The sequence below is a fragment of the Sceloporus occidentalis genome, unplaced genomic scaffold, assembly GCF_023333645.1.
Source record: "Sceloporus occidentalis isolate IW3139 unplaced genomic scaffold, rSceOcc1.0.p SCAF_79, whole genome shotgun sequence".
NCBI lineage: Eukaryota > Metazoa > Chordata > Lepidosauria > Squamata > Phrynosomatidae > Sceloporus > Sceloporus occidentalis.
Window position 1 is genome coordinate 3,012,113 of NW_028317059.1, and position 20,496 is coordinate 3,032,608.

The following is a 20,496-nucleotide window of genomic DNA, read 5'->3' on the forward strand; positions in this document are numbered from 1 at the left end:
CAGAAACTGTGTTTCAAAACCCAATGTTTTATGTTCTTCTGATATTGTTATACAGGTTTATGCATACATATGTGCATGTATATGTTATGTGAATATTGTTTAAGCCACACCGATAGGAAGTTGTAGAATGTTACCACTTTTAATTCTGAAATGTCTTCTCATGTGCTATTAATATGTCTGTAAAAAGTAATACATTCAAAATCCAAAACATTTATTATATTAAAATCAGCATAGAATATATTATTCTTTTGTATTACAGATGGTATATACACATACTTAGAAACCCCCTTGGGTTGGCTGCCTACAGCCTTTATCTTCTGTTGGTGCGGTTGCACTTAGGGGTGTCATACAGGGTCAGGCTAGCTCTAACTAGGATTTAAAGGGATGGCAATTGGGCACAACCAAATACCTCTCCCCTGACGAAAGATTGAAGATAATACCTATGAGCCCCAAAGAAACAGCTCTTGACCCGAAAAGTCCAGATAAAACCTGGTGAGTTCTCAAGTATGTGTATACAATGCAGTTAATTGAAAACACAGTAAGCTCTGAGGTTAGGTTTTTTACAAGCAAGCACGATATTCATTTTGGGTTCCACAATACATAGGCAATAAACCACATCTAGGGATTTGGATTGTATCTTTAGAAAAGAGGGTTTATTCATTCCACTCCTTTCGAATGGACAGGTTCCATTCCCAAGTTAGATGATTATGATTGTCATCATCAGTAAAGAACGACTTATTATGGTAGGTTCCTCGAGCTAGCATGCCTTTTGGTGCCTCCTCCATGGGGGTTAAAAACTCATATTCTTCTGTTCTTGGTCCATAACTGCCCACCATAAATGTAGCTTTGGCAACTGTACAAGACAAACAAAGTTGGTTATCAGAGTGGACTTTTGTTGATTGCTCTGCCAAGGTGTATATGTATGGTAGTGTTAAATGGTTCACTTTTGGGTTTAGCCCAACTAGAACAGCCACGCTTAACAGAATATTATTAAATGAGATACTTGAATCACTTGTTTAGGTACTAAAAGACAGCCTAGCATAGAATGATATGATAACCCAGACGTGGCTTTTGGCATGGCCATTTCCTGGCTTTATCAATGTAGGGATACATAAACTCTGGCAATGGCATATTTATCAGTCCTGTTTAAGCATTTATTTGAATCTGAACAAGATAAAGGTTACCTTTTACTCCTGTTCTGTATGTGTGCTGTACATACTTTAATCCAGAAACGATCTCTTTGTTCACCTATAATAAATGAAAGCATAAAAATGTGTATATGTTAACTGGGATGGTTAAAGTAACTCTAGTTAGTGATACATTTTTAATATTTTCTCAGTGAGGAAGGAGCTCACAGAGTTCCACACATACAACTCACTTTAAAGTGGATTTTCACCCTGTATTCAACACCTTCTTTCAAAACGAATGTCTCCTTCTTTAAGTTTGTCAAGTCTCCTAATGAATAAAAGAATGGATTTTTTATTATTGAAAATTAGCAATTGTACAAGTTCTGTAATATATATATATATATATATATATATATTTAGAGTAAATAAGTGTTCAGTGTGGATATATTACGTTATTCGAGATAATGTTACTTTGTTCCAATTAATTCCTGTATTTGAGTTATCTTGTACAATAGTTTAGAATTCACATTTTCATTATACCGTACTAAGTAATTGTTGGTGCTTTCAGTGTAAGACGAGACCTGCCCATGACCCGTAGTTCATTCCAACCGCTTTTGGGTGCTGGTGCCAGGGAGTGCATATACATTTAACCAGAATCACTGCCCTTGGCAGAAGAGTGAATTTTTTCCTCATGTTTCCATCTGTTTCTGTTTTACCAAAAAATTGCCATGGGGTACACTGAATGGACCTCATGCCCTATACCTGGGGTACTTAAAGACGAGGGGTAGGTATTTTATTTATTATTATTATAATTGCTCTTGTTAAACTTCTCCTATACAACATAGAGTATGGAAGATACGGGCATGAGAGTGCTACATGAGTGATGAGGAGGATGGAAGGTGAGGGGGTCATACGTATGGCCTATGTCTCCTGAGAGGACAAATTATAAACCTTCTGCGCACAGGGCAAGGGAATATGGAGGACTTTTCTGTCCCTCCGTGGTTAGTAGGGGACCTCCTTTTTAAAAGCTTTTTATTTTTTCTTATTTTCAATGTTTTTTTAAATAAAATATTACTATTCTATTAACTGGGAAGGTAAAGAAACATTCATCTTTCCTCCTCAAGAACACTCCATATTTACATACTGGGTAAATTAAGTCATATATATTTTTTTTTGTTTTTAAGTCTCTTCAACTCTACTGTGCTGCAGTCAGGTTTGTGCAGGTTGACTATAGTTTGAGTCAGCCTAAATGTGAGCTGAAGTGGTGAACGAGTGCGACTGCAAACTCACATTCACTTATTTTTTGTAAATAAACCCAATAGTTGATGAGAGGATAATGAGCAAGGGACTGCGTAGATAAAAGTTTAAGAGTGGTAATCAAGCTGAAGCTGATACCAGAAGGTCCAGAACAGCGTTGTTCACATGGTTGGACACATACCAGTAAGGTCCATTGTAATTGGTCCCGGTGCGGTTTCACAAGCCAGTGTAAGACGGGTTACAGTCACATTTGGGGCATTTGGATCTGAAAAAGTAAAAAAAAACTTGCATTACTAAAAGAAAGCCACCACCTGGTGGATTAATCGAGCTCAGTTATCTGGATAGTCTTAAAACAATATAGCCTATTTCATAATAGGTCACATAAGCCCACTGGAAATTCAGAACAATCCAACACACATTTAACCATTACATACACATGTCACTGGTTAATTGCCGCTCACCACATTGCAGATACACATGTAGATGTATATTTCCTATTGATAATGTTGTTGAACAGCTGGTCAAGCTAGCTGTGGCTCAAACTGGACTTGCGCCTAGCGCCTGGCTCATCCTTGTTCATAAAGGATGGAGGAGTGCAAGCTTTCCCTTAGTATCAATGGCTTTACGCTCCCCTTATAGTCCAACAATTTGGGACAAAGTGCAAAGTAACAGCGTTTAGAGCATCTGTCCTGTCCACACTGGGAGTTATAGGCCATCCATACCTAATACCACTGGTCCATCTCCCAGCAATGATTTTTTATACTTGGCTAAACTCTCATCATCCTTGTCAAGCTCCTGAATTTCTTGTAGTGACTTTTGTGGTGGTGGTTTGTAATTCAATTTTCCATCCAATTCATCTTCATCGTCCTCAAGGTCATGAGCGACAGGGTGATCTTCTGTCATTTTTACCTGCAATAATAAAGGGAAACAAATGTGGTTAACCTCAGTGAGCTCCACATATAAGATGGACTTGTTGTATAGTTAATGTGGTGAACAAACAAAGGGACATTGCAAAAATAAACTCAACTAAGTATGATTGGAGTTGTAGTTTAAGTTCACAGCAGCTGGAATCCCATAAGAACCGTATCCCAAAAAGGATTTTGCAGCACATGTTGGAGGTGGTAGATAAAATAAACTCCCTGAGGACTACTAGAGTGCAGTCATTTCTGTTAAATATTCATGCTCATTAATTCTAGGTAATCTTCTAAAATCTCTTTAAAGGTGAGTGACGAATCAGCTCTACAGGCTTCAGTAAATAGACAGCTGGATATGTCAATATGGGATTTAAATAAAAATTAACACCTCTCTGGAATAGTCAGTGTTTCCATTTTAATGGGAAAAGGAAAGCAATTTAGTTTACTCAATTTTTTGTTACATTTTTCTAAAATCTGTAGCTTCAGCTGTGTATATGATCCAGCAGGAAGCAAGTGCACCGTCTCAATGCGTTTTGGACTAAGCACATAAGGTAATGGCAATATCAATGCTTTGTTGCAACGTGAGCAGAACCAAATTCCACCATATTTAACAAAGGCAACCAAATTAAGGATTGGTTTATGAATCTAACAAAGGCTAGTGGTTGCTATCTACCATACCTAATCCTCACATTGCATGTATTTGTATAGCGCCAGCAGATTCTGTATCACTGTTACAATAGGGGACAGTGAAAATAAGAAGTTAAGACATATTGGAAGGAGAAGGGGGCACTGCTCTTGTGAATTTAGAGTCTCTCAGCATGCTGAGCCCCATCTTGTTCTGGTTATAAAAGTGAGGGAACAGCTGGTTGTCAATGTTCAAGGAGATTACCACCAATGGAAGATTTAAATGTTACTAAAACTCTGGAATGGAGCATTATGTAGGGGTATCTTTTGATAACATGCATTTAAGCACTATCTCTTCTGCCCCCTCTGGATGCCTATACTGGCCAGGATGCGGTGGCCTCCTTACAAACTGGATTTCCCAGCTATGCTCAAGATGTATAATCATGGAGAAATGTTAGAACAAGAGGTCTTAATCTAAAACTAGAGGGTCAGAAGCTTAGATGGGAAGCTTACTGGGAAGATAAATAGACTCAGAGTAGAAGTAGTAGATGACAACACAGTGAGGGAATTTAAACATGCATGGGATAGGCATAAAGTTATCCTGAGCCTAAGACAAGAGCAAAGACTGATTAAGATCTAGGTTTTTGCCAAATGAATAGGCTTGATGGGCCCAATATTTTTTATATGTTGCTAAATTCTATCTTTTAATAGTGTTATTATAAATTATACAACTGTCAGGGCTGTCAGAAAAAGGCCAACTGACAATTATTGCAGTTATAGGCAGCTAAAACAGCAGAAGGTCGCCTCTTCCTGTTCTAGAGCCATGGTTTATCAGAACTGCACAGAAATACCATATATGGTAATGCTTAGTCAGGAACTTACTGAAGAGCTTTCTAACCCGAATCCAAAATCTCAAACAAGTTAATATTTTGCATAAAAAAAACAAGTTTGACAACTTTCACCCAATAACAGATGATGTTTGTGGCAGCCAAGAAGCAAAATGTTCTACATCTACACTATGTAGCCCTCACCTTGCAGAACAGATGTACAGCTTACACGCATAAAAATATTATGTTTCCATTTAGTATAAGGGGAACACAAAACATTGCAATAATTCCTGCCAATATTGCATGTCGATAATATCAAAAGTGGCAGAGAATAGCCACGCCATCAAGCTTGGCCTCGTGAGCTGTGACTGTTGAGTACTTAGTTCTGGCATTTAGCTAGAGATCATCCTATTAGTGGATCATGAGCAAATGTGATTAGATAAGAATTACCCAGCATAGCCTGAATATCTCCACAGTACATCCTGCTTTCAAAATAGCAGGGTGCAAATTATTGTAATAACCTCTAGCACCAGATCCGCATTCTGTTTGGGGCTAAGAGTGAGCACCGGACTTCGTATGTTAGACCTCCACCTTGGGACATTTTTCAGGTTAACATACAAAATATGAATTATTAAACATTACAATATTTTACTGTTCCTGGAAAAAACATTTATGAGAAATATGAACTTCAATAGAAGCAAAATCAAGATTCAAGTTATACTGCCCAAGAGCTATGATTCTCGACGATGGTATTTCTGTATGAAACACAACACTATTCTATTGCATGTATGCATGCATACTTTTTTAAATGCTAACAGGTGTATTTAGAGCTTTGCAGAATATAATTATAATCGTATAATTCTGTGCATAAACCCATTAGTAATTTAGGTCCTTCACGCGAAGAGTAGTTTTCTCTATTAACTTTGTATATCGGACTAGGATTTCAACCTTTTCTAAGAAAACAACAAAAAAGGGACAACTATTCTGCCAACATGCATTTATCATTTATTACTACTGCATGTTTTACTTAAGTCTCGATAAAATTGTGTATTGGGTTGTAAGTCCATTAATTACTCTAAAACCCCACTAATGACATGACTTGGATATTATTGTTGTACTTAGTCAGAGATATTATTCCTTCCCCTCACGTTATAATGTGCCAGAAATGATTAAGGCACAGTAAGTATACTAATGAAAAAGGTCAATGGCTTATTGTGGTTGGCACACGGTCTTCCACGAGATTTAATATAATACATCACATCTACATTTGTTTTTCTTAAAAATGAAATGACTAAATATAACAGCTTTTGCCATTATTTCTGCCTCTTCCCAAATTGCTGCCAAGATGCCAACTCCACTTTAGAATACAATGTGTTGATCCAGCACCATATGACGCAAGATCTGAGATCTGCATATAGTTGTGTTATAATCCAGACTCAATGATGGTGATCCAAAATATATCATTGCTTAGCCAACACACCAAGCAGAGTCCTGCGTTTTAGTGATAGGATCTGTCGTCTTACGCACTCAGCCTTAAAGATTAGTGCCACAAACACGAATATTTCACATTGTGCCACACTACTGCGACCATTAACTATTTCCTACCAGAACGTATGTAAATCGCTAGCAATTTTTGGGATAAAAGGACATTTACTCACCAAGCTCTGGTCAGTGCCTTTCTGTGCAGAAGAGACCTTCCTTTAATCTTTTTAGTTTGTCTGTCAGTTGAAAAGGGGAAGGAAACTGTTTAAGCAAACAACCCTAGTTCTCTCTCAAAACCACTTCAACAGGAAGTTCTTAGCATTTGCTACCAGTTCTGCTAAAGAATTTCAACAGACTTATCTTCTGTTCCAAGATATAATGGCAGATAAATAATACTGATACATTGTGCTTCAGTACAATAAAGCCTGAGGGGATTAACCCTTGTGCGTTGCTGGAGTCATTGTTGATAATATTAATAAGAAAAATAGATATTATTATTATTTATTGTTTTATATAGCGTCATCAAATTCTGTAGCACTGTACAATGGGTAGACGTGACATAACAAGGGCCATATTGGCCCAAGAGGAATTGGAATTTTTAGGTAATGCCATTTATTGACCAGGAAGGAAAAATGTAGAGTCAAACTTTTGGGACTTCAGAGGTCTGTTCTACATTCCAGCTAAGAAGAGACATCTAAGGTCCCTAAAGCTTAGGTAAGTCTTCAACGTTTTATGTTTTCATCCAGAAGGTGTCAACTTTGATTTAGGACACAAGATTTGATATGATTATAACTTTACCTGGGGCTAACTAGGCACCGGCTACACGGGGTCATCCCTTTTCAGGATGTCAATGGGTTGGCCTGCTGGCATTAATGGGCGAGCCTGCTGATGGGAGTGGGCTAGCCCAATGATGTTGCAGGCAATGCTAGCCCTCATATGCATTTTACATGTATGGGGTAGGAAGGGAAATGGGCGAGGAGTGGGGCATGCCTAAATGCCACTCCTGCAACATTTTTGGCAGAGACCCAGAGACCGTGCCTCCGGGTAAAACCAGGAAAGTCCCCAGGTGTGATTAGAACATTATAATTTGCTCCACAGAATTTCACAGAAAAAACAATGGCAGCTGTAGTCTTGGTTATGCATGTGTTGTGGGCCAAGTCAATTTTACTCTGTAAAATCTGGTACGTATTCTGGCCTAGCCAGACTAGCGTCCAAAGGGGAGTCATCTTCTGTGCAATTTTGGTGCCTAATGGGCTGGTTTGCGAGATCTCAGTTCACTATTTTACCTGGCCAATTATCCTACCATAGCTGGCAAAGCCTCTGTAGTACTGTTTATCTAAAACGCATGTGCTTCTGAGAGAACATTTTGATATGTTGTCATATCCCGGCACTCAGTATGGAGGATCAAAAAGTAGAGAGGCACTGACTTGGGTCAGGCCTAGACACCACGACAAACGAAAACACCACTGTGTCACCAGCAGTAGTGACAGATGTTATGAATACATTTGTTAAAACCTGTTAGAAGGACAGGTAACATAACAATGTTCTGGTACTGAACTGATGTACATTTTAGTCTTGCTCAAATATTTTTTAATAATCCCATACCCTGGAAATCTGAAGTTTAATTTTTAAGGACTGACCAAACAGGAATCGCTTCCTTTTTGAATGCTTGTATAAAATTAACATGAAATTATTTTAGATAATATAGAAAAGCATGTGTGCTGTAATATCTCTCCAAGGAGCTAAAACACCAAGGAGTTATTTTAAATGGCTCCACACTGCCATGTCTAACTAGCTACATGTGGACCTTTGCACATGTTGAGATTTCTGCTTTTCATTGGAATTGGAACTGTCACATTTGAGCAAAAGCTAAACTGCACACTGAAACCCATACATTGCGTGTTATTATTTATTTCCTGACAAAGGCATTGTCAGTGGATTTCATGTAGATTGTTGTCAACTTCCCATAATCCCTCAGTGAAACCTTTCTGAGTTGGGCCTGGAGTTTCGAGGTGAAGCATTGCTCTTCAGATCTCCACGCCACTCTTCTTTTCTCTGGGGCCTTGCCCATTCCCTGCCCAAGTCTCCTCCCACTTCCAACCCATTTAATGCTATCTGGCTTAAGCCACTCCCTTTTCACCAGCTATTCACCTGGAATATTTAGCAAACTACACATCTAGGGCAAGATGGCCACATACAGTACTCAAGAAAATATTTTTCTATTAGCACAAGAAGAGAGTAGTACTATACTAATTATAGGTGTAAGAATTATAATCAGGGATAACCCGCAATTATGTATTTTACATGATATGTTTAAAATGCTATTCTGGTAAAAAAAAAAAAGTGGTACAACCAGCATAGCAACCAGCATCCTGGTCCCTTGTTACATATTTATATCAGATTTAATTTGTGAAACTTATTAGAAACACATGACAGAATGTATTCAAACACAAATTTTTCTCAGTGGATGGACACTTTTTTAATACATTTGCTAGTAGTAGCTTTATCGAGCAGTTGCTGCTAATTCTAAACTTCAAATTACTTCCGGCTTGATAAAGTGTGCTTTCTGAGAGGGCTGTATAAAGGAAATGTGTAGTACTTATAGCCATGTATGCATTACATACAGGAAGTATATGTTACAAAATCATTGTACCGATTAGTATTCTTAGTTAATACAAAGCTTACGATAATATTATGTAGATATTTACTGTGAATATTCAAGATTTTGGGGTTAAAGACAAAAATAGTATTAAGCGGATGCATTTCAGCTTTCAATTGATATTTTGCACTGTAAAAAAAAACTTATGCAATGTTATTATGGTTTAATACTATGGGAAGTCAGAAATTGATCAAGTTCTTTCAAAAAGCTTTCTAAGAAGCAAAATATTCACACAATATAATTTTTGAAACATGAAGATAACAGCCGCTCGGCTAAATTTATATCTACAAAGTTTACATAAGCAGAAGCCAACATAAGTTGGTTGTTTGTGATCACTTATACCTGCACTTCATTGGTTGATGGCAAACAAGCCCACTGCTGGCGACCAATAGAGTCGCCCATACAGACTTTTAAAATCCTGGTGCCGCAACTTGGCCGGGGGAGACCCGCTCCAAGAGTTAAAGTTCCGTACAAGCGACCAATAGAGTCGCTCGTACAGACCTTTAACTCTTGGAGCGGGGAAACCATGGTCTCCCCAGGCCAAAGTTCCGCAGTCAGGAGTTAAAGAGCCGTGCGAGCGAATCTTTTTGTCGCCTGCAGGGGCCTCCGCTCCCGTTAACCCCTGCAATGCTGCGATGCATAAGGTAAGCCTTATGGTACTTTATATAAAGTACCTGGCAGGAGTGGTGGGCTTATGAGGGCCCCACTTGTGATCTTACAATCTATGGCAGTTGTAGGGGTAATTAAAACAAAAGGAGGGGGGGGAGAGGGAGTAGTAGCTCTTGTAGCAATAATTATGGCTAAGTGGTTTTAGTATAAATTAAATGATCAAAGGGGCGGGTTAGTGCTTGGCTTCAGATGGGAAGCTACAAGAGGCGAAAATAGGGAGATGAATAAGAGAAGATAGTTTGGCTTTAAGCGTCAGGTTATAGCTGAAGGTGGCCACGGGAGGAGGGGAACATTTGAGATTTGACTTGAAGCCAGTACAATCTTGTTGCAACATGTCGTGTCAGTAGGGTTTCCTGTGTGTGCACTAGCAGACAGTTATTTAACTGTAATTTTTTGATTGGTTATTACATTTTAGCATTTTGAACCATATGTTTTTGTGAGTTGTATCAGTGTGTCCGTGAGGTCATCAATATTGTCATAAAGAACCACAACAAATATAATTTCCCATACTACAGCTTTTACATTTTCAATGTCCATGTTGTTTGATGTATGAATGTTAGAGTGAGATTCCATGTATAAGTGTGTTAGAATAAGGGTGTATGTGTGTGTAAAATGGAGGGTGGATTAGCATGAGTGTATATGTGTATTCAAGTGTGTAAGAGTGTGTGTAAATACATGAGTATTTCAGTAACCGGAGGGACAAGGGGCCAATAGGGCCACTTGGGTTTATCTGTCCCCTGGGCTAGTAAGCATATTATAACAAAGATTGCACAGAATAAATGTGGAATAAGGAATATGTAGTGTTAATGTAATGGAAGAAGTAACAAGCAGAATTTCTGCGTCTAAAATTCCATCATACAAAATCTACTCATTTTCTTCCAATCATTTTCTTCTTGTCTTTAATGTCAACTGTGTCATGTCATTCAGATGAATTGGAAAGAAACAACTGCAGAGTTTTTTCTGCTAACACTTAAAGGGACATTCCAGACATCAAATGTACTTTAATCTATATGACAGTTGCGTGGCCCCTTCCATTTTTCATGCTGTCCATTTTGCACAAATGGACAATCCCCCATATGCATTTCCCCCTTTCGGAACGCTTTGTGGTGCAAGAGATATGTTCAGCTTAACACATCTTTCTGCATGTGATATACTTACCACCAGTCAGCTCCGGCGCTGGCTCGACAAACACTGCAGAAAGGGGTCTGTTCAGACCCCAGTGTACATTTGCAACAAGTGCACCCACTTATTTCAATGGGAACGCTTTCCTGTCACTGATTAGCTTTTGGTGACAAATGTTGGACCATGGAGGTGAGGGCACCTGCTTAAATAGGTTTTTTTGAAATAAATTTGGAATACAAACAATGAATCTTATATACAACATGAAAACATAATAAGTAGAGGTGGGCATAGCAAGCTGTGGCTCTACTCAAGCTGGAGTCTAAAATCCAAGCAAGAATCATACACTTGATATTAAGGATCCATGTACAAGCCAAATCCACACAAGTTTGCAGGCCAAACAATAAATGTGTAATGGTTATTATCTACCATCATGTTAATTTGTTACATAGTTCCATAGCTTTCCCTTGTCCATGATGGAGCCTGTGAACAAAGGCAGGAAGTTACATTTTAAATGTATTTTGATTTGTAATAAAATAATATAATATAAATTATGGTAACCAAAGGAACAAAGAGACAATTTAAAATTAACAACAACATTACCACATGTCAAGACATATTGGGACAGAAGGAGAAGGACAGCCCCAGTCTACTGGATAAACAATCATGTCATTTATGTTCTTTTTACAGTAGGACATGTGCCATTCCTCTTAAATAGCAGCAACAAGTTGTGTACATGTCTGTTAGAGACTTGACATTGCTAAGTCTGTTAATTGATTATATTAGGTAATCCTCTGCAAAGCAGATTAAAAGTTCCAGAGTATTTCAGTGGGATCAACCTTCAACATAATGTGACAAACCCACTGGAGAGTCGTGTCAGATCTTTCGACGCCTGCTCTTGTGAGTATGCCAACAGCAAAAATATTTATAAACTAAACATCAAATATCACACCAGATCACATTTATGATAACTTACTATTAACACTCTACTGTAGGTACAAACCCAGATTCCATGAGAGTTTATAGGGACTGAGGAGGCTACACAGACAACATGTCATCTGATGATCAGCATTAACATTAACAGACAGATTAAGGACCTGCACCTTTTGACACCGCTACAGAATTTTCAAATATTCCTGCTTTTTCTTGAAAAATCTGATGATGTGGTAGATATCTGAATGGTAAGGAAGATAATTTGCTTTGGTATCAATACTGGAAAAGTATGCATAGACAGCGGAAGACTGTTAAATGCCCGTGGCTTAAGGATTTGGGGACACCGCCAGAAGTCCACTAATAGCCAATGTTTTGTCTACCATAGACTGCACTTTTAGCAGCAGTTGCTCCATAACTGGATATTTTTACACACTTTTCATGGGCTACCTGTTCAGTATTTCCTAGGGAGTACTGGCTTTACGGGACTGTATTGTGTGCAACGGGTCTGTAGGCAATTGTGTTTATGGCTGTTGTACTGTATAGCCACTTGGACCGATATTGCTAGCCATCCCCTGTACGTAATGCACCTGATTTGGTGGCACATTACTGTATGGGCCAGAACGCACAACCAGCATATTTTCACTACACAGGTTTGAAGCTAGGCAATTTCTTCGGTCATCCTCCCATGTTAAATATTTTACAACTGGCTTCTTTTAATTGGTTGAAATTGAATTTTTTTGAACAGTTAAAAATAACTAGTGTCAATATGTCAAAGTGTATTGTGTAGAATGTGCTACAGAACAGATGGAGTTGGAAGGAAAAGGCAGAATAATCCACTCGCCAATCAGATTTCTACTGTAGCTAGAAACACAACTCTACATCAGATATCAGATACATCAGATCTATACATTCCTGTAAAAAAAGGTTGAAAATTAATAATGACTATCCAAATGTGAATAATAGGATTTACTGTATAGTCCAACAATAACTTCTGAGCTACAGGTCTTGACCCTGGATTTACTCAGCCTAATAGGCAATAGAAGGTCTTCTGATTCATAAGTGCAAAAGTTATCCTCCTATACCTAATACTGAGCATGTAGCGGGATTACATGGTTAAAATTATCCAGCAAATCCAAAACCCTTCTGACCTCTTGATTAAAAAGATGCAATGTACTGATTGAATGTAATATGACAAAAGCTTTAATTAGCGAGAGTGGGAATTAACTGAATCCAAGTTTATATTTTCTACTCACAAAGGTTATGGTTGTATAATGTAGGTGGAAAGTAGTTTCTTCAGAACTTACATTTTCAAGTTTTAACACCAGAAAGATTTGGTGCTTCTCATGAGCAAGCTGCACAATACAGTTGTTTGAACCAATTTAAAGTATACAATTATAAACAAACTAATAATCAGAGCAAAAATAATAACAAAATGAATAATAGTAATAGCAGAAAAAGAGCCTGGGGATTTTCTCCCTGTGGTTCCAGATCATTGGACCATAGGCACTCTTAAAACGACACTCAAAAATCCATCAAGCAATAATGTAAATGGAGTATCCAGAGGAAACATTAAATGTTGGATCCAATTAAAAGAGCCATCTGCTCATTTTAAACTAATCTGGATAAGCACCGTATAATGTTGGTTGCCGAGTACTGGTCTCTTAAGTGATTTATTAGGCTTTAAAAAACAGTATCTGCAGTTTCATAGGGTGCTAAATGATGCATTGAAATGTTACAATAAGTTGTTCTTTTTTAACCTTGTTACCTAATGCTTGAAGGGTTGTATCTGTTTTGGGACCATTAAACATTGTCCCCTCTGTAAAGAAAGAATGATTCCTTGATATAGTTAATTTTCATTTTCGATATCCCTCAACATTTCGCTATAAAACAGATATAAGGAAAACACATGGTGGCAGGTGATTTCTCATTCTAATATAAACAGGAGCAATTAAAGGGACAATAGTTTTGCTGCTTGTATTGCTTGTTTAACCCCTTAAGGCCAATGGGCAGTCCCTAAACCCATTGAAAACAATGCATTTTGAGCCCGTACATGTACGGGCTTTGTCATTAAGGGGTTAAAAGCGTAAAATGTTTGTTTCTACTGCTTGCTGCTACAAGTTTAATAATAATGGCGCAGTGACGCCTAGTGTCTAAAAGAGAAAATGCACTTTTAAAGGTTTACGGTTACATTTCAGAGTCAGCCCTGCATAATGCATAGTCCAGTAGTTTAGGGGACTTTCATGAATCCGCACTGGTTTAACCACTAGAGATCTCCTATCAGTGATCTCTCTTTTAACTAGCCCATTAAGTAGTGGTGTTACTGAAAGCCCGAGGCTCACTGTTATGCAGCTGAAGGGCTGCTGCCTTCCTTGACCTGTCACCCTAGGCCAAGGTCCAGTTAGCCTAGGTCACGATACATCACTGTATATGGTGGGTCTAAGCTTTAAGGGTCATATATTAAAATGTTATGGGCCAATACCACAGAGCTTATGTAGCAGAAGAATTAATGAGCGAGGGGTCCTGTAATGGTACAAAAATGCTTTACATAATAATGTGTATATAGGAAATTATATTTTTAAACTATGTTTTAATTTTCAATTGTCGTGGTTCATGTTGGAAGGCGAATATATTTTGAAATCTGCTGTACATTTGGCCTATTTGCATTCCTTGAGCATTATGTATTTCTTCTGCTCTATAGATATTTACATTTCCCACAGAAGAGTTGATTTGGTGATGAATTCTAGCTCTCCAGCATCCAGTGCGCTGGCTCCTATTAATACCCAGGGGGGGCCCACCACTCCTCGAAAAGGACCCCCTAAATTTAAGCAAAGACAGACACGTCAATTTAAGAGCAAGCCACCAAAAAAGGGAGTGAAGGGGTAAGTTTTTTTTAAGAATAAATCACTGTCCTATTGTTGCATATTATTTTTGATTGGTTTAGGCAGGCTTTGTAAGGCTGGGTAACAAGAAGGCCATAGGCCCCAAAACAATCTCAATTTTCAGGTTAACTAAGATATTAAACCGATTGACAAACTAAAATCACATGTTATATGTAGTGCTAACTAAATAATCTAGTACACTTTAACCACTTCATGACAAGGCTATTTCCCACCGTAAAGACCATTTTTTGCTATTCTATTCATATATTTAACCATAGTTTCCTTTTTTGTGTTTAGTCTGCCGAAACACATTATATATGAATAATATATTGGGGAAAAAAAGAGACAAATTGTATGTACAGCTCATATGTACATTTCTGTAAAATACTACTTACTATTATAATCCCAGTTTTGCTCAGGACCTCCTAAAGTCACAAATAAGAATGTATCAAGGACTTTTTAGGCTCTGTCACAGAGGAGTTAACTCTGTGTGGTCTTGTGAGGCATCCAGATGTCTCATAATTACTTACAATGGCAACCTTCAGGTGGGTAGATGAAATGAATTTATAAGAAAATACAAGATCTACATTTCTTTAATTCTGTCCTACATCACTATATACAAGACAATATTCAATGCTCACAATATATTTTTGGAACATGCTTCTAAATGTTTGCTTTTAGTCTGAGGCACTTTTCAGGATTATTCCAAATGTTACATTCCAGGTTTGGCGATGATATCCCAGGAATGGAAGGACTTGGAACAGGTAAGGAACCTTGGACCACTTTGTACACTATATCACCCTCAATCCCTTTAATATGTCACCTCTAGGGACACATTGCCTATCCCAATTCAGTGTACATTTATATATTTCATTATCACTGTGAAAAACAGTCTCTGATCATCTTTGAGTGAAACTGTGGTATAAATTCTTACAAAACCATGTTTGGAAATGCACAGATAGATGAGCATACATGTAGACCCCCTATCTTTTTTTAATACTGTTGATTGTTTATGAAACCAGGAAAAAAACAAACATAAAATATGTTAATAGTAACATATAATAAATGTATTTACGAAAAGTAAGTGTAACTTCACCTTCAATTCGTAATACGTCTTTAATAAATATGTGTGACCTTGTTCAGAATGGTGAAGAAGAATCATTATAATAGGCCACCTCGCACTGTAAATGTACATACCTAATACAGTGACATTATTAATATAGCGTAGTCATCCTGGTAAAAGTTAGCTGACCAACTCCTGTACCCTATTAGTTTCATCAAGATCATGAGTGGAAGAGCTATCAACCTTGCAATGTTCTACAATATCCGAGAATACGATACTGTGCAATAATGCTGAACTAGTCTGTACCAATCGCTGATTAAATCACATAGGATGGGGTAATCCATACATGGAAAGCTATTGGAGAGTAGGCACAAATGTAAGGAATTATCCTATATATATATATATATATATATATATATATATATATATATATATAGATATAGATAAGATAGTGGGTTGGGCACAGATATCGAATTCAAAGCCTAACGGCTAACGAATAGGTATTTACATTTTTCTCTTTTAATAAAATGTTGTTGTCGTTTTTCAGACATTACTGTAATCTGTCCATGGGAGGCATTCAATCACCTAGAACTACATGAGCTGGCCCAGTTTGGAATCATCTAGGAACAGGAGCTGAATCTTCTTCCATGTCATACCAATTGTTTAACATCTCTTAGAGTGTCTCAATGTTATGTTGGTGACAATGAACCAAGTATTATGTTATATACGGTATTTAATACTAGTATTCTTGTATACATGATATTTATCTGGATGCAAAGCTCTTTGGAGTGAGAGTTGTATTAGTCGGATCATGGTATAAAGAGAAAAGCGCCAGATCTTCCTTGGGAATAATAAGAATAGCTGTGCATGTCACTTAGTTTTTGAGAAATTGATGATCCTTAAAAGATGATCATGTTTTCTAGCCTTGTTTTCCTGATGAAGTACCCACTCAGTTTATTAATGTAGATTTGTAAATTATTGTTGTTGTCTTGTAATTATTTGTAAATGTTCTTACATGTACTAGGCTAAAAATGAATGTGCCATGTTCGTAAAGGGCACTTTTTTGTTAAGATCAAAATGTGTGTAGTTCCAATGAAAACCAACAGAATGTTTCTCCTGGCTGGTCCATATTTAGACCTTTGTCATAAAACCGCTATTCATAATTGACTTGCGCACAGGGTCTAAAATCATTTAGTTCCTTTCGTATCAGGGGCTTTTTTTTAAATTGGAAAATAATTGAATAGTCCAAAAACACATCTCTCTGTCCCCAGTCCTGCCTGTGCCACCTGCACCCACCCCATGTCTTGTATCCGCCTCCCCCCAACCTGCTTACTTAACTTCTCCAGACGTTTTCTTACCTCCTCTGATTTGATTGGCTGATACCGACAGGGAGGGGAGGTCAGTATGTGATGCAATGTCTTGCTGTATAGAAACAAACCTAGGACAAAAGGGCAGGGGCATGCAGTATAATATAATCCTTGCTTGTGTGTAGAGGTAAATGAATGCACAGCCTTCCTTACAGACACTGAAATGCTTAATTGTTATTTGCATATTAATTATCCTCCTCTTTAGATTTTTACTTTTATTTAATTTAACAAAGTTTTACTTAATGTAAGGACTTACTTTAACAAGAGGGTGGTGGATATGTTGAACGGCCTCATAGAAGAACTAATTTGACATCCACAAAACCTCTGACATTTTTATTTTTATTTACCTCATCTTTGCACCTCTGTGATATAATTTGGTGTTTTGGTTGAGATTTTGAAATATATTATTAAAAGTTTATTTTTAGGGTTATCTGTAATATGATTTTTTTTCAGTATAGATTCCTCTGGAATTGTCATGGTTAACTATAGCCTTTTTTTCTTTTGAACCCTGTCCTTGATTTTTTCCTGTGGGGTTTCAATTTACTAATACTTGATAAGCTGCACCTGCTAGGCTTATTGGGCTTTTAATGGTTAACATGTGTACCCACTTTGAACCTTCACCATATTTTCTGGGAATGCTGCCAAAAAAGCTAATTATAGCTTGTTAAGCATGGATGACCACAAAGGAACATCTTGTAATTACTGGCAACTGTCCCTGAAAATGTGTGAGCAGGAGAAATGACTTATCTATAGCAGGCAAACGAATGAACAAATTTAACGAAATTTCAGAGGTTTTGCCATTCATTTTTGTCAGTTTTGTAGGGATCGCAATCGTGTTCCAAGATTTGTACGAATGTACAAAACATGCAATTTTCATTAAAACTCATGTGCATACGAATCCAATTGCATAAGTCTAAATTCATAATTATGGCCCAGTGTATTTTGTGTTTTCATTTTTAGAAACTAATAATGTGAATTATTACAATTGCGTTTATTTGTATATACTGTTTATTGAGTGATAACTGTTATATGTTGTTTGTAGTAAATATTAAAGTTTGTTTAAGTACACTTGAACTTCGATGCTCCTTGGATTTTAAAAAGACAACCATTGTAAGAAATGAACAAGTGACAAAATACAAAATAAACTCTTGTCTTACGGAATACAGCCAATGATCCATACTCCTTCGATTTTGTGTGTGACTTTTTAGCATTTTTAATAGCAAAAAAAAAAATATTTCCAGCACAAACTGTATTTTTCTGCAGCTTGGGAACAACATTAAAAAGGTTAAAAGGACATTTCCAAACAAGTCCATCATTCTACAGTGAGAAAGATTATTCAAAAGAGGTAAACACTCAAGACAGCTGCCAATCTTCCCAAGAGTGGACGTTCCCTCAGATTCACCCCAAGGTCAGACTGTGCAATGCTCAGAGAGATCGCCCAAGAGTTACATCTCAGACTCTACAGGCCTCAGTTAGCATGTTAAATGTTAAAGTTAATGAATGGAATTATTTCCCATTATAGTGGCGATGGAAATTTGAGGGACTAGTCTTGCCAACAAGAGGGTTAGATTTCAATGTGATAGGATGAGCAGGGTGCAGGCCATTAATTATTTATCCTCCCCTTTGCACCCTGGTGTTGCACCGTTTGCAACTAAATGTTTGTTTTAGGTGTTCTCATGTGCTTGGAGTTGTTAATAAATTAGCTTATGCACTTTCTTGGCATCAGTGGAATCGCTGGACCGGTAGGCGTTTTCAGGTAGTCTTGCTGAAACTTCAGGGCAATGTGGTGTGCCCCAGGGTGTCCCTGGTGGAGTATTTGTGGTCATGACCAGCATGACCTCTTTGCTCATTCAGAAGGACGGTACCACATACCATTTTTAGCAGTGTTTAGGAAATGTTTGGTGGCCCTGGGCCTCCTGTGTGGAGAATATGGGACTCATTCTTTTAGGATAGGGGCAGCCACTGAAGCAGCTAGGTGAGGCCTGGGGGATTGATATCTGGACCCCAGATGTACGGGAAGGGGTAGAGAGAGCGGTGTCTGTGTTGGGGGTCAATAATCGACTAGTGGTTGCACGTGTGTTGCATATGTATATTGCCTGTGGCGGTTCAGCATGTGCCAGGGTTGGTTAAGCCCTTGGATAAGCATTGGTTGCTTTATATTAAAAAGGTGATGCAATATGATGATAAGTTATTCTAATGATATGCTAATTATTAATTTACAAAGTTTGGGTGTTTATAATGACAAATTCGTTTGGCTTGTTACGTCAAGAGTCAATTATTTTAGAGAAGAAATAAAATGTTAATCTAAAATGACGGGTCTCTGGTGTTATTTTTACATTAATGAGGTCCTTAGACAATTTCCTCAAATATTAGGCTATACAGATTATAGTAAGGTTAACTAAAATGTTGATTTTAATAAAGGAAAGGGGCAAGAATATCAGGCAGCCACTGTTTTGCTTGTATTATTATAATTATATAATAGAAAATATATAAAGTGTTGCGCAAAAAAAATAAATATTAAAATTATATAACAACCATGTGAATAATTTTCACCAAAAGATATATATATATATATATATATATATATATATATATATGATCCACCAAAAGATGTGAACACAGTGTATAATCCACCAAAAAATAATTAAAGTATATACTTATATTTCCAATTGTGTATATCTGACGTCAGGGCCGGCCTTAGGGGTGTGCGACCTGTGCGGCCGCACAGGGCGCCATGGTAGCAGGGGCGCCTGCCCGGCACTTAAATTAAAGCATCGGGTTTGTTTTGTTTTGTTTTTTTTTAAACTTTATTTAACATCATTCATGTTAAATAAAGTTTAAAAAAAACCAAAAAAAACATGATGCTTTAATCTAAGTCCCGGGCAGGGGCGCCCCTTACTCTCCGTGACTCCATCGCGGTGCCGGCATCTCATGTTGAGCGCCGGACTATTCCGACGCTCAACATGAAGTGCCGGCAGAGCGAGAAGACGGATGCCTCCCTCTCTCACCACAGGACTCCGGCAACAAGGTAAGTGAGGGGGGGTGTAGTTTGAAGGGGCAGAGGGGGGGGGTAGTTTGAAGGGGCAGAGGGGGGTAGTTTGAAGGTGAAGGGGGGGTGTAGTTTGAAGGGGCAGGGGGGGTGTAGTTTGAAGGGGCAGGGGGGGTGTAGTTTGAAGGGGCAGAGGGGGGGTATAGTTTGAAGGGGCAGAGGGGAGGTGTAGTTTGAAGGGGCAGGGGGGGGGTAGTTTGAAAGGGCAGAGGGGAGGGGTAGTTTGAGGGGGGGTAGTTTGAAGGGGCAGACGGGGGTCGTTTGAAGGGACAGAGGGGGGGTGTAGTTTAAAGGGGCAGAAGGGGGGTGTAGTTTGAAGGGGCAGAGGGGGGGTGTAGTTTGAAGGGGCAGAGGGGGGGTGTAGTTTGAAGGAGCAGAGGGGAGGTGTAGTTTGAAGGGGCAGAGGGGGGGTAGTTTGAAGGGGCAGAGGGGAGGGGTAGTTTGAGGGGGGTAGTTTGAGGGGACAGACGGGGGTAGTTGTCCGCACAGGGCGCCACAACGCCTAAGGCCGGCTCTGTCTGACGTTT

The 20,496-nt window shown here is 38.3% G+C and overlaps 2 protein-coding genes across 2 annotated transcripts; one reads left to right on the forward strand and one right to left on the reverse strand.

Annotated features, from left to right (window-relative positions):
• Positions 1–653: 653 nt before the first annotated feature.
• LOC149285437 (rho GDP-dissociation inhibitor 2-like) lies at positions 654–3,287 on the reverse strand. The gene is made up of 5 exons (XM_089495403.1): positions 3,107–3,287; positions 2,566–2,649; positions 1,379–1,455; positions 1,185–1,248; positions 654–853 (listed from the first exon to the last, which is right to left on the reverse strand). Exons 1-5 carry the CDS (start codon positions 3,285–3,287, stop codon positions 654–656), a joined length of 606 nt encoding a protein of 201 aa, XP_089351529.1.
• Positions 3,288–14,344: 11,057 nt separating this feature from the next.
• Positions 14,345–16,177, forward strand: LOC149285438 (retinal cone rhodopsin-sensitive cGMP 3',5'-cyclic phosphodiesterase subunit gamma). The gene is made up of 3 exons (XM_089495409.1): positions 14,345–14,490; positions 15,214–15,254; positions 16,101–16,177. Exons 1-3 carry the CDS (start codon positions 14,345–14,347, stop codon positions 16,175–16,177), a joined length of 264 nt encoding a protein of 87 aa, XP_089351535.1.
• The last annotated feature ends 4,319 nt before the right edge of the window (positions 16,178–20,496 follow it).

Excerpts from the sequence above, each read along its gene's own strand:
- LOC149285437 (XM_089495403.1), bottom strand. The coding sequence starts at position 3,287 with ATGACAGAAGATCACCCTGTCGCTCATGACCTTGAGGACGATGAAGAT. Across the intron at positions 2,650-3,106 it reads AGATGGACCAGTGGTATTAG|ATCCAAATGCCCCAAATGTG; the intron begins GTATGGATGGCC and ends TTACTTTTTCAG. Across the intron at positions 854-1,184 it reads ATACAGAACAGGAGTAAAAG|TTGCCAAAGCTACATTTATG; the intron begins GTAACCTTTATC and ends TGTCTTGTACAG.
- LOC149285438 (XM_089495409.1), top strand. The coding sequence starts at position 14,345 with ATGAATTCTAGCTCTCCAGCATCCAGTGCGCTGGCTCCTATTAATACC. Across the intron at positions 14,491-15,213 it reads CCAAAAAAGGGAGTGAAGGG|GTTTGGCGATGATATCCCAG; the intron begins GTAAGTTTTTTT and ends GTTACATTCCAG. Across the intron at positions 15,255-16,100 it reads AATGGAAGGACTTGGAACAG|ACATTACTGTAATCTGTCCA; the intron begins GTAAGGAACCTT and ends GTCGTTTTTCAG.